Source organism: Mus pahari, chromosome 7 (assembly GCF_900095145.1).
Source record: "Mus pahari chromosome 7, PAHARI_EIJ_v1.1, whole genome shotgun sequence".
Lineage (NCBI taxonomy): Eukaryota > Metazoa > Chordata > Mammalia > Rodentia > Muridae > Mus > Mus pahari.
In genome coordinates, this window is record NC_034596.1 from 80,002,155 (window position 1) to 80,019,075 (window position 16,921).

Consider the following 16,921-nt stretch of genomic DNA (forward strand, 5'->3'; position numbering starts at 1 on the left):
CCCGGCTCCTTTCCTCTGATTGCTGGCAGCTCTTAGAAGATGGGCCTCAGTCCAAGCCATCCAGCATTCTGTGTTATGTCAAAGCAAAGAAGAAGTGGAAGAGAGACAGAAGGTTGAAGGGAAGGCAAGCAGGCAATGCCTGAGCAAGATCCTTGTCAGCTTCTGCTTAAACATTATCCCCCTTTTTAGCATCCTCTCCTCTAACTAGCCTGAAAAATCCACCCAGGACACAGAGACGCATGGCAGAGGGATGACTAGAATTGGTTCACACTAGAGCTTACTTCGTTGGAGCTATCTTTTGGGAGATGAAACTGCGGAGCGACTCCCTCTTAAGATGGGTTGCTATAGGGCAGATGAGTGGCCATCAAGGATCAAAGGTACGAACAGATGTGTTGTTAGGTACAAACAGATGTGTTGCTGGAGACCTGGTCAAGGCCTGGGCCTCCCTCGGCCACTGGAACAGGATGTTTGCTTACGCTGAAAGACCACTGTTCTCTGATCCTAGCGCAGGAAGCCAGACAAGCTGAGACTGTCTGGGAGCCGCTCTTCCTCTGGCTGTCTGCTGTCCCAGGCTGGGTGGCTGAGGGGAGGTGGCACTCTCTGAGAGAAACGATTCTCCCTACAGAATCCATCTTGATCAAACACAGTAGTTCTCCTATAACACAGTGTGGATTTCCGCAGTTTCATTGTCAGCTGCAACTAAAAGGATGGACCCTAGTCTGAAAATATTAAGGGGAAAACTCCAGAAACAACTCTTAAGTTTTAAATTATATACATTTCCAAGGAATGTAATGACCCTCTCAGCACGTTCTCTGTACTTGCCAGAGTGTGAGTTGTCCTTCTACCCAGTGTATATACCCTCTAGGTGGTATCTTCAGTAAGCCATTTAGTAGCTGTTTTGGTCATCAAATAACTCAGGATGGTTACCATGGTGTTTAAATGATGGTTCATTTTCTTAATCCCGGTCATGGTAGGGAAGAATGTGTGTGGGCAATGCATAGGTGACAAAGAGAAGCCATAAAGACAGGGAGATGTTTTGATCTATAAAGAGCTTGCCCTGAGTGTGAGCCCCAGATCCTGTGTTAAAAAACAAAAAAACAAAACAAAACAAAAAACCCAGTCAGGTAAGGAAGGTGTTGTGCACCTGTAAGCCCAATACCGAGGACACAAAGCCAGGTTAGATCCCTGGGGGCTTGCTGGTCAGCCAGCCTGATCAAATGGGTGAGCCCCATGTCCTAGTGAGAGACTCTGTCTCAAAAACCAAGGAGGATAGTCCCTGTGATGTCACAGTCAAGGTTGTCCACACATACAAGCACACATATGCCCCTTCCAGCACATCCACATACAAAAATATTTAAAAAAAAAAAGAAACTACAGCTGCTGAATGAAAGCGAACATTCTTTTTTTTGTTTTTTTTTCTTTTTTTCTTTTTGAACATTCTTGATTTAATAGTTAAAAAAATAAAGTCTTTGCTGAAGTTGCTAAGATCTACAAAGCATCTATCCTTGAGACTACAAAGAGAACAAAAATATCAGTATCCCTTTTGCTGTCACATCTCAGACTGCAAAAGGCATAGCCGTCTATTCCCAAGGAAGGGGCCCTGGAAGGGTGCAGCCTCTCTGGCGACTCAGAGGACCCCATCTCGCCCTCGGATCCAGATTCCCTCAAGTTGCTGTGATGTAACCCAGGGCACATGGGTGGACAAGTGAAGCTGTGGTCAGAGCGGAGGCGCCAGCAGGAAAGCGCTGTGTGGGCAATCGGCTGGGAGCTCCAGAGTTTTTGATTTATAATCTTTGTTTTGCAAGGCTCAGGGATTTTTTCCCTTCAAGAAGCACTCAACTTCCTTGAATTTTAGACCTTTCACAAATATTTTCTTAGGAGGAAATGAGAAGAAGAAAAGCTCCCCCAAATGCCTGCCACAGCTACTCACTTCCACCATGAATCACAAACACAAAACCACAGTTCGGCGGCTCACGGGGAACTACACATTTTCGTAGTTCATCGCTGGGGATCATTTAGCACTGTCACTGTCATCTGCAGTCAGACAAGTGGACCCATACAGACATACCTCTGATTCTGGAAGGTCGACATCTTATAAAAGGATTTGCATACCACCCCTGGGCTCTAATTCATTTCTAGGAAATTATCCTGCTCAGTTTAGGCTGCTCTCCCTTAGGTGCTCCCTTGAGGTGGCATTCCCGTGCATGTGTGTGTGTATGTGCGTGTGTGTGTCTGTGTGTGTATGTCTGTGTCGGTGTCTGTCTGTGTATCTGTCTGTTTGTCTGCCTGTGTGTCTGTCTGTCTGTGTTTGTGTATAACTGATCCACTGTGGCTGGGTCAGCTGGGACACAGTACTGATTCCCCACCCCACCCCCCGAGAGTGCCACCCATAGAAACAAGTGTGTCTTTTAGAACTGAGCACAGGTGTCTTACCCTAAGGCCACCGGACTTCGCCGAAGCAAGTTTTCACCTGGGAAGCGCTCCTTGGTTTTTCTGACAGTGCCCGGTGAACGAACTGATGGCAGTTTTACAGATTGAGTAACTGGAAAAACTACTGGGCCCATAAATCAGAAACTTCCTCCACATGCCTGGCAAGAGGTGAAATCTGACACAGCAGTAAGAGCCCTGAGCTCAAAAGGAGTCTGGGAAACCCCCACCAAGCAGTCTCCAGAGGCACCAACTCCCTGCCGCCCTCCACCCAGGCCTGGGTCACACAGCACACCCCTAGGGCTGTGGCCTTCTTTCCTTCCCTCTTTCCTCCTTGCTCCTTAACCTCGCCCTTCCAAATGAAAATCCTGGAGGACTTCAGTCCACCAAGTGCAAGTGTGTTTTTCCATTAATGAGGGTCACCCTTACTTAGTTTTCTCACTGTAGACTGGCGGCCAGCTTGCTCACAGGACACAGGCTGCTCTGTGAGCTGGAGGCTTATCTACCTGCCTGGGTAGCCCCAGATATCCCTCCAATGGGGAGTTCCAGGAAGAGGTCAGAGAGCAGGAGGCTCCATGAGTGGAGGCCCCCTCTTCTCACAGCCTCACAGAGAAGCAGTGTGGACTAGTCCCTGGGGGCAGCCTGGTCCTGCAGCATGCTACTGTGGATCCTAGCAACTGCCTCTTGTCCCTTAAAAGGAGAGGCATTGTTACTGAGTTCTACCGCTCTCATTTCTCCCTCCCCTGCCCACACCTTGTAAACAGAGTTTTTATTAAACGGTCCCCAGAGAGCTTTCCCCCACTGGAACTCAGATCCAAACGAGAAACCCTCCTTGCTGTGGAGCACTGCACCCAGAACCCTGTGGCTCAGCACTTTCTCCTGGGTCTGTCATCTTTCAACCCATAGCCCAGTGCGGTCAAGAATTAGTAGAACCGCTTATTACACTGAGCCTCTGGGAAGTGAAAAAAATGCCTACCACATCCCACAGCTGGTGAGCAGAATCCTATGAAACAGTGCTCTATCTGACTTACAAGCCTCACTTACAACTGCTGGGCCTTCCTGTGCCCAGGACTGGGTTAGATGGAACCCATAAAGCACCTAGCAGCCTTGTTAGGACTCCAACAGAGAGTAGGTTAAAACAACAGCCACCCTGCATTCAAAGACCCACGGTCTCAGTCTTGCTTTACCACAACCCTAAGGTTCAACCCTTATCCTAATGCCATACCAGAGACATACTGCCAACCTCCCGGTAACCACCACATCACAGTTAAACTGCAATAACATCACCCTAAGCATAGCTCCGGTCCTCCCTACCTTACCCTGAACATCCACCACAATAGGCAGAAATGTAGACCCTCTGGTAAGGTGCAAGGAGCTCTGGGGACCCTCCTTACCCTTGGCTCCTGGGAGTTGCCCCCCCTTGTCCCCATTTATACTCCAAAGGCATTTAACCAAAAGACATTTGTACAACATCCATTTCCTAGCTGTCATTAAGCTGCAGACTTTCGTGCAGGGGTCTCAGGGAGGGTCAACTAGCACTGTAGCACTGTGTCTGAAACATGGTGGGGTGCAGAGAGTCTTGGTGGTGGTGGTGGTGCTGCTGCTGCTGGTGGTGTTGGTGCTGGTGGTGGCGGCGGTGGTGCTGGTGCTGGTGGTGGCGGTGGTGGTGGTAATGGTGAGCTGTAGCCCTCACCACTGAGCTGCAGGTTGTGGGCAGGTAGGAGGCCAATAGCTCAACTCAGCATTCTTAAAGGGCTGGGGCTGGGGCTGGGGCTGGGGCTGGGGCTGGGGCTGGGGCAGGAAGAGCCCTTGTCCTTTGCATCTGAACTGTCTCCCTACAGTTTGAGGCTTGTTCCCCAGGGTGGTGCAATTTGGAGTTGGTAGAAATTTTCGGAAAGGGGAGATGGCTAGTGGGTGGTGAGGGGGGAGCTAGTGGGAGGTCCTTCGGTCACTGGTAGGAGGGGCTATCCCCTCAAAGGGGATTTGGGACCATGGTATCTTCCTCTTCATCTCTTGCTTCTTAGCCATGAAGTGAGCATCTTGCTTCTTCACACATTCTCTCTGGCTGGGCAATCAGAGGTCTGAAGCAGTGGGTCTGCTCAGTCTTGGACTAGAACTTTCAAAACTATGAGTCAAAAGTAAACCATTTCTTCTTATTGGTTAAACTAACGCAGGTCTCTTATCGTAGTGACGGAGAACGTTATGTAGTTCTGTTCTAAAACCAAAGCTGGGGGCCCGACAATCCCCTCTGGAGCTCTGAGAGGTGTTCAGAAAAGAGAAATACACATCAGAGATTTGGGGGTCTCTTTAGAGCAGATATCCTCATTTGGACTTACAGGCAGGGGGAAAGGAAGAAGGGGTTGTGGGAAGTGAACCCTGACTAGATGCTTCCTGAATGGAGCAGTGGAATTCTAGAGGACCCCTGACCCCTGCCCTCCTGAGTGAGCTGAGACTTGCCAGTGGATCTCCTCCTGCTATGCTCAGCCCAGATATGTCTGCTCGCTAGCCCTGCGCTCAAAGCTGGATTGCATGCCCTGGGCTACATCTGGGTTTCGCTGTCTTCCTGGCTGATCTGGAACTCACTATATGGACCAAGCTGGCCTGGGACTCACCGAGATCCACCTGCCTCTGCCTCCCAGGTGCTGGGATTTAAGGTGTGTATCACCTAACAAGCCTAGTCTTGTTATAATTTGCACAAGTGCATCCCAAGGCCAGCCCTGCCCTGCCCAGAGCGCCCAGACACTGTAAGTCTCAGGTGTCTTTGTTAGCTGGGTATATGCTAACTCTACAAAAGCCCAGCAGTCCTTACCCCTTTTGGGGTAGTCTCCCTGGAGAAAACTATCTTGAAGCAGAGTGCTTCGTATGCTTTGAAATGGGAGACAGAGCCCTCCCTTCTCACTTCTCCTGGGAAGAAGCCAAATCTAGAATCACCCATCAGTTGCATTAGGCCACAGGATGTACAACTCAGCCTGGTCACTCTAGGCGTCTCTTCTGGCCAGAGAGATGCTAGGGTAGTGGAGAGGGGAGGGGACAAAGCACTCCCTATAAGCCTTAGGTGGCCTTTCTACAGTTCCAGAACTGCCCCCAGCAAGCAGCCAGAAAGGGGACACGGGAGGGAAAGGACATTCTCAGCTGAGATTTGAGAAAGAAAGGTTCTTCAGAGCAGTAAGTAGTTATACCTGGGAGAAGAAAACCTTCCCACTGATTTGGCTTCTGTGTAGATGGTAACAATGATCCTACTGTAAATACCCTACCCCCGAGTCAGCTAAAGCTACCCCTAGTGGAGCTGTTTGTTGCACCTCTTTGGGTTGCTGAATCTGAGCCCTTATTTTATTCCAGAACAAGTCTCACCCCCACTCCCTCCTCCCTTTCCTTCTCCCCCTCTCTTCCCCACTCCTCTCTCTCTCTCTCTCTCTCTCTCTCTCTCTCTCTCTCNCNCACACACACACACACACACACACACACACACACCACTTTTCTGTTCTCTACCTAAGTTCTCATGGCAAAAAGAACCTGCCCATTGACGGCTAACATACTAACCACTAGAATCAGACACCACACCACACCACACCACACCAAGTACCCAGCAGATCTCATTTCATCCTTCTGGTAATCTCATCAGACGGAGGCTACTGGCTCAGAGAGATTAGGATGTGTGCTAATGTCACACAGATGCTGAGTGTAAACTCAGAACAAGAGCCAAGGCTCAGTGAATCCAAAACCCAGGCGCTAAGCGGTGATTCTGTACGGTGGCCCACAGACCAGCAGCCTGAGCGAATATCACCTGGGACCACAGAAGAGATGTTCCCTCCAGACTGTGGGTCGACACGGCGCATTGACAAGTTCAAGGTTAGATCCTCCTCTAAAGCAGTTCCCCACAGCCCACCTGCCTCCTTTACCCAGCCTTGCCTCCTTGTTCAGTGGCTTTGTAGGTGAGCAGGCCTTCTGCCCAGTTTTAGAGCAGAAGCCTGAAGCCGGCAGAGGTTCTCCAGGCCTTGCAGCCAGCAACATCAAGGCACATTGGCCTCCGTGAGCATCCTGCCTGCTGCTGGGACTCTCCATGCCCCTCCTCCAGCTTCCTCTCATACTCCTATCCTAGCCTCTGCCTGCCCAGTGCCCTTCTGAAAGAGCTTTGGCCATCACAATCCCTGTAGCGCTTTCTCCCCAGACATCTCCCCCTCCTTCCCTGTCCTAGAATGTCCTCTCTGTCATGTCACTGCTTTGTCTGGTCAGACATGGCCTGTCCAAAAACCACTATCAGGACAGAGGCCAGCAACTGCTTGGGAAACCTGGCCCAGCTCACAGGAAATGTTTAGCACTACCAGGCATGCAGGATTTGGCTTCTCAAAGCACAACACAGCTGGGTGGACAGCGGTGCTTATTCTCTCCCAGAATTCACGCATGGAGGCCTCGGGGCGGAACGTGATGGGACCAGCCTAGACACTGCAGTGCGTTAAGGACACCACAGTAGCCTCCGGCCCAAGAGTCTGTGAGAACCAGGGTGGATGGCCCCCGCTGTGGGTCAAAGACCTCACCCAGGACCTTGACCTCTGATAGCTCCTGCACCACGGGCAATATCCCTAGGTTATAAAACATACACAACCTAAGACTCACCTTGGACAGATTGATGGAGCACCTATAGTGTGTCAGGCATGGTGTGAGATGTTAGGGACAATGTGTCTTTACTCTCAGAGTGTTCCTGGCTCAAGGAATGGCCTACCTGGAGGAAGAGTGAAAAGCTCAACAGAGGGCAACGTGGCTCTCAAGCTGGCACCATGCCCGTGCCTTCACATAGGCCTAGCTGCTTGCCACTCACAGCCTATAGCAATCAGTGCAAGGGCCAGGCCCCACCTACCAGCTCATAGCCAATCCCAGGCCTTCTCTATTGTCCACTCAGACCCTTGGTTCTGCAAGCCTTGGCCCTAGATGCCGATTGGGTTTTGATCTCGGAGTTCCCTAAGTTAAGTTCATCTCTCCTCTCTCCCCATTTCTGGCTGCCCTTGAAAGCCCATGTCTGGATGCTCAAGACCCCAGAACCTTGGTACCTTAGAGCCTGCCACTGCTCGTGACTTTAGACTTGCTGGGCGTCTCCTCCTCCCCCTGCTACTCAGCAGGTCTCTCTCAACCTTTCCTGCTAAGGACCTGACCTCAACATCAGCCTCCCCCTCCCCCTGGTTCTCTTGGCTCGGAGAGGACAAGTCGGTTTTCCCCTTGGTTCAGCAGGACGAGGTCGGTTGCAACATTTCAGAAAGAACTCCCTAAGTGGATGCGAATGGAAAAACCAACCTAAAAAGCTCAGAGAAGGAGACCAGTTTACCAAGTTTAGACGGCCCATCCTAAGCTGGAAAAAAGTCTAGTCAGAGCTGGGGGCAGGGGGTAGGCAGGGCAGGGATTGCTGCCTGCCCCCCCCTCGCTCATTTTATACTAGTCACTTTTTCCACAGGAGCCTCCTCCTCCCTCTGAGAAGAGGAGCTTGGTGGTGAGTGGACAGAATGGGCTCTGTCTCTGTCTCATGTACTTGTGCAGTCATATGTGTCTCTGTGTGTGTGCATATGTGTCTCTGTGTGTGTGCGTCTATGTGTGTTTGTGTCTGTGTGTGCCTGTGTGTGTGTCTGTGTGTCTGTGTCTGTGTGTGTGTCTATGTGTGTCTGTGTGTGTCTATGTGTGTTGTGTCTGTGTGTGCATGTGTGTCTGTCTGTGTGTGCATGTGTGTGTACATGTGTGTGTCTATGTGTGTCTGTGTGTGTCTCTGTGTGTGTGTGCATGTGTGTATGTCTGTGTGTCTGTGTGTGTATGTTCATGTGTATCTGTGTGTGTGTCTGTGTCTACGTATGTGTCTGTGTGTGTGCATGTGTGTGTCTGTATGTGTGTCTCTGTGTCTCTCTGTGTGCGTCTGTGCATGTGTGTGTGTCTGTGTGCGTGTGTCTCTGTATGTGTGTGTGAAGGACCATATCAACACCACAGAGAACACTGGGGAGGAGGGAAATTGAGAAGAGTTGGAGGAGCTGTGACAAGGATAAGGATAGTGTGGGGTTTACAGAGAGCTGGTACTTGCACTCTGGATGCTGCAGTCCTCACAGACCCATGACACAGGGGTTAGCTTTGTTGCCTCCTTCCCAATAAACACCTGCCCCACAGCACCCTCCCCACCCCCAGGAGGAGACTCACCGAGATGGAGGTGGTGATGGTGGTGGTGCCAGTGGCTGTATTCTGGTCATTAGACTTCCTCTGGCCTCACTGCTCCTGTGGGGGCCGGGTGCTCCCTCCACGGAGCGTCTGGGCACAGGCCTGGCATTCTGAGGGTCAAATTCCTCCTCAGGGATGAGCTCCTCACAGCGTGCCCCACGGAAGCCGGAACGGCAGATGCAGAGCTGGGGTCTGCTGCAGGAGCCCCGGTTCTGACAGGGAGGCTGACACACAGCTGCGGAAACAGGGAGAGAGCAATGACCACAGGGCCGAGTCCCGTGAGGCCATGAGCCACCCACCAACTACACCCTAGGGGCCTCTACCCTAGGGAGAGGACCTCGTCCAGCCCCTCACGGACATGGGAAGCCCACCACCTACCCTCAGGGGCTTCTAGGACTGTTTCTCTCCCTGCCACCCAGGATGAGTATGTCTTTGAGTTTTGAACAAGAGTTGTGGCGTGGGCTCTTACCACACCACCAGAAGGACACACCAGAAAGGAGAGAACTACCTGGTAAACCATTTAGGCTTAGATGTCCACTCCTATTGGGTTATAGAAACACCAATGTCAGACATTTTATTTTGTGTCCTCTGGTAGTTTCAAAACTTCAAAATAAAGATTGTTACTGAGTAGATTATCAATAAACACTGAGTGAACGAATGAATGAATGAATGAATATCTTTATGGGAAAGGTTCAACATTAGCCTAAGAGCCAGTAGTTTGTGTCACTTATGAGCTATACAGCCTAGACCTGTTTTCTGGTGAATCCCAAGGGTGGGCTGAGGAGACTGGGAAAACCCCAGGGCCTCTCAAGACAGCACAGCCACGCCTGTCTGTACCCTCTGATAGCCCCTGCTTCTCATCCCTGGCTCAGCAAGAAAGAATTCTGGTGTGGGTAATGGGATGACTCTGCTCAGCAGGTCCTAATCTGTCTTGGAAACAGAGTGGAAGCAGAAACTGGCTCCCTCTAAGTGGGTTCTCTCAGCCTACGGGCCTCGACCCCTCTGGGGGTTGAGCGATCCTTTCACAGAGGTCACCTCAGACCATTGGAAAATATAAATGTTTTCATTATGATTCATAACAGTATCAAAATTGCAGTTATGAAGTAGCAACAAGATAATTTATGGTTGTGGTCAGCACAACATGAGGAACTGTATCAAAGAGCCACAGCATTAGAAAGGCTGAGAACCACTGCCGTGAGCCTTCATCTCGAGCAGCCACCAGTCCTCCCATGCACGGCTTATCTCTCCGCTGGCCTTTACTACCTCACCAAATCCAGAGACCACCTAAATCCCCACAGAGGACCACACTGGGATGTAAGGCCGGTCTCTTCCTCCCGGGACCTCCGTGGAGAACAGGGTTGACCATGGCCTAGGTCATTCTGGGTAGTCTACAGCAAGGCCTCACCCACCTGCCTCTCATTCCCTTGGTAAGTCGTTGTTGAGCCCTTCCGAGGGCTCCACCACAAAAGACTGAAGTCGTCTCTCCTATCCAGGTTGCACACATGAGGGAGGCTAACAGGAAGCAAGAGAACACCAGGCCACAGGACGGAAGGGAGACATGGTGTGCCAGGCCATTCAGATGACGTAGTCCAACACTTCACTGAAGAGGGACGAGTGGGCCAGAGGGAGTGGACTAGAAAGCTCTGAGTGGCCTTCCAGAGGCAAGCACAGCCTCTTGGAGGCTAGAAGCAAGGAAGCCTGCTGAGGGGAGGATCAGTGATGGAACTCTGCCATGCTTAATCTTGGTTGTCAGCTCGACTGCCAGCTAGGTAAGTCCCCTCCCAGGTCTAGAGGGGGATATGCTCCTGGACACATTCCTAAGGCATTTTCTTGGACGAGTTCTTTGAGCCAGGAAGACCCTCCACGTGGGAGGATCTTCCGGTGGTAGCCGGATATGAGGAGGTGGGGCCTCTGTGTGTATGTGTGTGTGTGTGTGTGTGTGTGTGTGTGTGTGTTTTGGGTTTTGCCTGCTCGCCTTCCTGTTGTCCTGTCATGCTGGCAGAGGTCATCTACGCGGTTTGTGTCATGAGCTCCTGAGCTCTGCGACTGCTTCCACGGACATCAGAACCCAGCGTGGACTGAAGGCCAGCGCTTCCCCTAGGAATCCTCTAGACCTTCACTGCCAGATGGGGACCCCTGAGGCACCATGTCTCACAGATTGAGCAGCTTCTGGACTGTCACTCTCTCCAGTGTGAAGACAGCTATTGTTGGACTACTCAGACAGTATCGTGAAAGCTAATTTAATAAATCCGTTCAACATATATTCATTCTGTTCCTCTAGAGCAGCAGTCCTCAGCCTTCCAAATCTGTGAACCTTTAATACAGTTCTTCATGTGTGGTGACCCCGACAATAAAATTATTTTGTTACTATTTCATAACTGTAATTTGCTACTGTTATGTATCATAATGTAAATATCTGATATGCAGGATAGCTAATATGCAAATCCCCCAAAGGAGTCTCAACCCACAGGTTACTAACTGCTACTCTAACGAACTCTGGCTAATACACTCTCCAAAGCTCTAGCACATGCCTTTCCCTCTTGGGACCCCTCAGTGTCCTTAGAAGACAAGCACACACTAGCAACTAAAGACCTCCCAGCTCTGACCTCGCCAACAACACTCTAAGCCAGTCCACTCTGGCTGAACTTGCTTTCTGGCTTCCTAACCTGGCTGCTTGCCTAGGTGCCACTTGTCCCTCAGAGTCACCTCAGAGTGACCCATCTTTCAGCGGCTGCTGCCTCCTCTTAGAACAGACCAGTCATCCAGTGGATGGGTTTTTATGTTGTGCCTCTCTGTCCCCAATTGTACAGTCGGCCCTTAGGAGTGCGATCAGTTGAGCTCCTAGTATACAAAGCAGTCATTATCTTTCTTCACCGACTCTCCAGTGGGTGCTGATATATACACAATCTCATTTAATCCTCCTACAGTCCTTTGTAGCAGAAATGCTTATCATTCCTATCTTCCCCACAATGCCTCTGAAAGTTGAGGAGATTAAGAGACTTGCCTAAGGTCACCTAGCTAGATAATGGAGCCAGCACTCAAATCTTTGCCCAATAGCCCATCCTTATGCTTCCCACCAAGTCCCAACAGGGCTTGTACTGCTCTTTTTCCTACCATCTCTGAACCCAGTCTTGGAGCTGATGATAAGACAATAGGATCCGTTGGTTTCAAACTATGCACCAAAGGCACCATTGGAAACCCTGGGGATACTACACATTCCAGGTTGGCCCAGGTTGGCCCAGGTTGGCCCTGGTGGGTGATGAAGGCTCCAGGCCTGTTTGCCCTTCTAAAGTCACATGGTAAAATTCAAATTATGAGGGAAGATGCGTGCCAGTCAGCTCATGCACTTACTTTGATAAGTATTCTTAGAGCACTCACAAGGTCTGAGATGTGATAGAAAATGTCTCTCATGCACTTATGCAGAAAGGATACACAGATCCACAGAACAAGCATGATGTTGGCCAGAGCCTATTACTCAGGCAGGATAGAGTGATAGTTAGGGAAAGTTTCCTGAAGTAAGTGATGCTAATCAGCCGTTCAAAGGATGAGATGGTTGTAAATCCTGCCCAGCGAGGGTATTCGAGGGTCAGGCTGCCCAATCAGTGGGTAGGAAGGAGAATGTCTTAGTTTGGGTTTTATTGCTGTGTAGAGACATCATGACCAAGGTAACTCTTATAAAGGCAAGCATTTAATTGGGGCTGGCTTACAGTTTCACAAGTTCAGTCCATTATCATCATGGCAGGGAGCATGGCAGCTGCAGGAGAAGGGTGCTGGAGAAGGAGCTGAGAGTTCTACATCTTGATCCACAGACAGAAAGGAGAAGACTGTCTTCTGCAGTCAGCCAGGAAGAGGAGCTCTTTCTCACTGGGTGGAGCCTGAGTACCAGGAGACCTCAAAGCCCACCTACACAGTGATGCACTTCCTCCAACAAGACCCAACCTCCCTCAATAAGACCATGCCTCCTAATAGTGCCACTCCAGATGGCTGAGCACTCAAAGAAATGAATCTATGAGGGTCAAACCTATTCAAACCACCACAACTGAAGGATTCTGACCACGAGCTAGATCCTGAGGTGAAGGTAACTTCTTTGGTGCCTCAGTGTCCCTTTCTGTCAAGTCCCTGATACCCACGTAAGCAGATAATTCCAGAGAATTCTTAAGTCAAACCTTTTCCCAAGCACAAACTGCCAAGCACAAGATTTTGGCCAATGCCAAGCTATCGTCCATCTGTTCAAATATAACTAGCTACCACATGAGCACCTGCCCAGGCCCCTCAGCACCATCTCAGCCACAGACACTATCTGCTAGGCCCAGCTCAGCAGGCAAACACTGAGGAAGGCAGATACACCCTGGGTGCATCTTGAGCCTGGTTTTCACTTAGGAATGGAGAAGTCATGTGGACCCACCCCTTCCATCCAGCAGAGACCCAAAGCCTGGTATGCATGAGAGGAGGGTCTTGCAGCTCAACCTCTGACCCCTGCCTCAAAGGTGGATTTTCTTTTTTTTTTCTTTCAAATATTTATTTATTTATTTATTTATTATATGTAAGTACATGTAGCTATCTTCAGTCACTCCAGAAGAAGGCATCAGATTTTGTTACGGATGGTTGTGAGCCACCATGTGGTTGCTGGGACTTGAACTCAGGACCTTTGGAAGAGCAGTCAGCGCTCTTAACCACTGAGCCATCTCACCAGCCCCCCAAAGGTGGCTTTTCATGCTTAGCTTCTACCCTTGCTTCCTGTTCTGCGTCCCAAGGTTGACCCACCCTTGATGTAAACAATAACATCTTTCACTCTGGAAATCTGAGACGCTCAGCCCGGCAAGCTCATCCCCTGCACCTCTTTCCACCACTCAGTTCTGGTTCTGCCTTCTTCTCCAAGGCTGTCTTGACCACACCGAGGAGGATACGGCGTTAATGTGAGCAGGCTACCGAGGAAGCCCAACCTGGTGGGGTCCTGATGCAGCTGGAAGGGCTTTTCCCAACCAGGAATTCCATTCTCGTGAAGGTGTTTGATTGGTCCAACGAACAGCTCACCGGGAGTGGGAAATCAGAAGGGAAACTGGATACATCCTTTCCTCTGTCTGTAATATCATCATGGATGAAAGTCATACGACTTCCAGAGCAGCCAGCTGTGTTGATAGATAAGCACCTTCCTGGGAAGGTGACCATTCCCAGCTGGCTGAGGCAGGCCTTCCTTGTCGGGAGGGTCTGAGCTTTGGACCAGATCTCATCAGCCTGTTTTATATATAAAAGACTGCAGTGTCTGGTTTGTTCTGAGCCAGTCACATTTATTATGAGACTGGATCACAAACTCCTCTTTTTCTCTCCTACAAAGGCACACAAAATGATCCACAATGGTGGCTTCAATTGCCTCGCTAAGAAAAGGAAAGTGCTGACAGTTTTTTACTGGTTGCGTGTGTTCTTTTAAATTTTCTTTTGGCACGTATGTATGTGTTCACATGTGGGTGGGTGCACATGTATGTTCTTGGTATGTGCATGTGGAGGCCAGAGGATGACAATGCGTGTTTTCCTGGATCACATTCCACCTTAGAATGAAGCAGGGGTTCTCACCACTAAAACTTAGAGTTCACCATGTGGTTAGGCTGCCTCGCCATCGTGTTCCGGCTAGCCCACGTGTCTGACGCGTGGGATTGCACGCAGGCTGTCAGAGCATCCTGCATTTAAGCTGGTGCTGGGGACTAAGCTCTGGTCCTCCTGCTACACAGCCAGCACTCTATCCTCAAGTCATTGCCCCTAAAGTGGGGTTTATAATTAAAGGTGGTAGCATGTGGCAGTTCTTTTTTTAATTCCCCTAATTCCCTCCATTTGAAAAAAAATAAAAATCTAGTCATTAATGCAGCTCTTTTGTTTCTATTTTTATTTATGTTCAGTGTGCATGTATATGGGATGGTGGGGGAGCAAGCATGGAGGTCAAAGGACACCTTTTCAGAGTCAGTTCTCTTCTTGTCTTTATTGGGCTCCGGAGATCAAACTCCAGGCTTGTGTGACAAGTGCCTTTACCAAAGGAGCCATCTTGCAGGCCTTTTTGATATTGTACCAATGCATGGAATCTAGTGACACCATGAGAGCTGGGAGCAATGACTGTGTTTAAAGGAGACTGGGGGGGAATAAACGAGCACATATCAAAAGCAAAAGGCCAGCTCAGAATCCCTGGCTTGTAGCAGGGGCCTTTTACAAGTAGCAAAAGGCAAAATGCTAAGCACCTAGGGAGAAACCGCTCCAGGCAGGGCTGTGACTGCCAAAGAGAGAAACCCCAACCTTGGTGGATTTGAGCTGTCATTGTTTGCTTTTGCTTTTGTATTTGCAGACAGGGTTTCCCTGTATAGCCCTGGCTGTCCTGGAACTCACTCTGTAGACCAGGCTGGCCTCGAACTCACAGAGATCCTCCTGCCTCTGCCTCCCAAATTCTGGGATTAAAGGTATGTGCCACCGCTGTCTGGTTATGGACTTTTAAAAAAAAAAAGTTTATTTATATGAGTACACTGCAGCTATCTTCAGACACACCAGAAGAGGGCATTGGATCCCATTACAAATGGTTTTGAGCCACCAAGTGGTTGCTGGGAATTGAACTCAGGACCTCTGGAGGAGCTAAGCCATCTCTCCAGCCCCAGCTGTGGACTTTTATACCCACCTCAAACATCTGATTTTGCTTGTTGTGGAGAGATGACAATTTGCATCGGAGAAGACTCGGGTGGTTCTTTGGTTAATTACTGGGAGTGAGTTACCAGCACAGTCCTGCCTCCACCCTCTGGAGGTCCACTCACTGGAAGGGGCACATCAAACCTCTGCTTAGAGGCCAGCACTTGTGTAGCCAGAGGCTGTGTCTTCTCCGGCCATTCATAATTTGGACTCTTCTGGAACCCTGCCTTTTCCACCTTCCCCTGGCCCTCTCTTCTTCACTCAACATTAGGTACGTGGAGAGTTCAGCTCTCTACAAAGTTAGCACGATGCCAAAAGAGGGAAAGAAACAAACTCTCCTGAAATTGCTTTGAAAGCAGGAAATGGATGGAAACATTATTCCTGGACACCCCACCTTTTTGGCTGTGCCCCTAGTACCTCCATTCTGCTCCAAAAGTTGGGCAAAGACATTCTCTTACCACACAAAACACCTCCTTTTGGAAGGAGACCAAACTCAGAAAGAGCAGGCCTGGGGAAGGTTCTAGAAACAGCTCTCACAGTATAAACAGATTCTGCCTTCCTCTGGTCCCCGGTGATCAGCTCCTCGTTAGTAGAAATGTCAGGAAGTTGGGGGTCAGCCGGCTACGATTTGCGCCAGCTCGGCCACCTCTGACCTTGAGACCTTGGGTGCTCCTCACCTCTCTGAGACACTTCACTCCACCTTCACGCTTGCTCAGCACACAGGCTGCTGGTTCCCCTCTCTACATACAGATCCTGCCAGGGGACACCTTCTGCGCTCTCTCTCTCTCTCTAAAACCTCCAGTCCAACGTAATTCAGTACCGTAGCCGGGAGCTGTGTGCGGTTATTTAAGTGCAAACGGCTTGGGTTGAGATGTAATAAAATTTAAAACTCAGCTCCTCATTCTCATTAGCCACATTGCAAGTGTTTAGTAGTCACCTGTGGCTTGTGGTAACCACATTGGATGGCAAAACATAGCACATTTCCATCACACCGACCGGTCTAGTGGACAGCACAAAGCATAGAACAGCGGTGGGTAGGGGTTTGGACGTCTTAGCCACACCCCGTTCCCATCAGCCAGGCTTAGGCTAATGTGCAGGAGCCCCCTCTTCACACCCCCACCTCCCCAGATAAAAGTTCCTGCCATCATTTCTCTCTTCTGGATCCCAGAGACCCCCCTCCTTTTCTCCCTGCAACCAGTGACTGAGGCACTGGCTTTAAGGTAAAGCTCCCCCACAGCCAAGCTCTCTGCTTTTCCTGTTTTCTGCCTCCAGGGTCTCTAACAACCTGCCCTCTGTGCTACTAAATTCCTTCTCACCCTGAAGACTTTCCAGCCATTCACAGCACTTGCCTGGGCACCTCACCTTGGGAATGTGTGTATGGGGTTGAGGGCAACACCTCGGGTCTAAAGGCAGAGACCCTAAGAATGTCTGACTCACACAACTCTCAGAACCTTCCACGGCTCACCCTTTCCACCTAAGCCCCAGGAGGTGGACACGATCTCTCAGAACCTTGGGCCTGACCTCCCCAGGCTATAGAGAAGTCGGGGCCGCAGGCTCCAGAGCCTTGCCCCTGCTCACACCACAGCTGGGCTAGGCCGCTGTTCTCTGAACTGCTGCAAACAGCACTGGGGCTCAGAGGCCCGCCAAG

The 16,921-nt window shown here is 50.2% G+C and overlaps 1 protein-coding gene across 1 annotated transcript in view; it reads right to left on the reverse strand.

Moving 5' to 3' along the window:
- Ltbp2 (latent transforming growth factor beta binding protein 2) overlaps positions 1–16,921 on the reverse strand; it is a 92,783-nt gene that overhangs the window by 62,035 nt on the left and 13,827 nt on the right. The window contains exon 3 of the mRNA XM_029541020.1: positions 8,596–8,848. Coding sequence (XP_029396880.1) covers positions 8,596–8,848 — 253 coding nt within the window. The remainder of the gene's footprint in view (positions 1–8,595; positions 8,849–16,921) is intronic.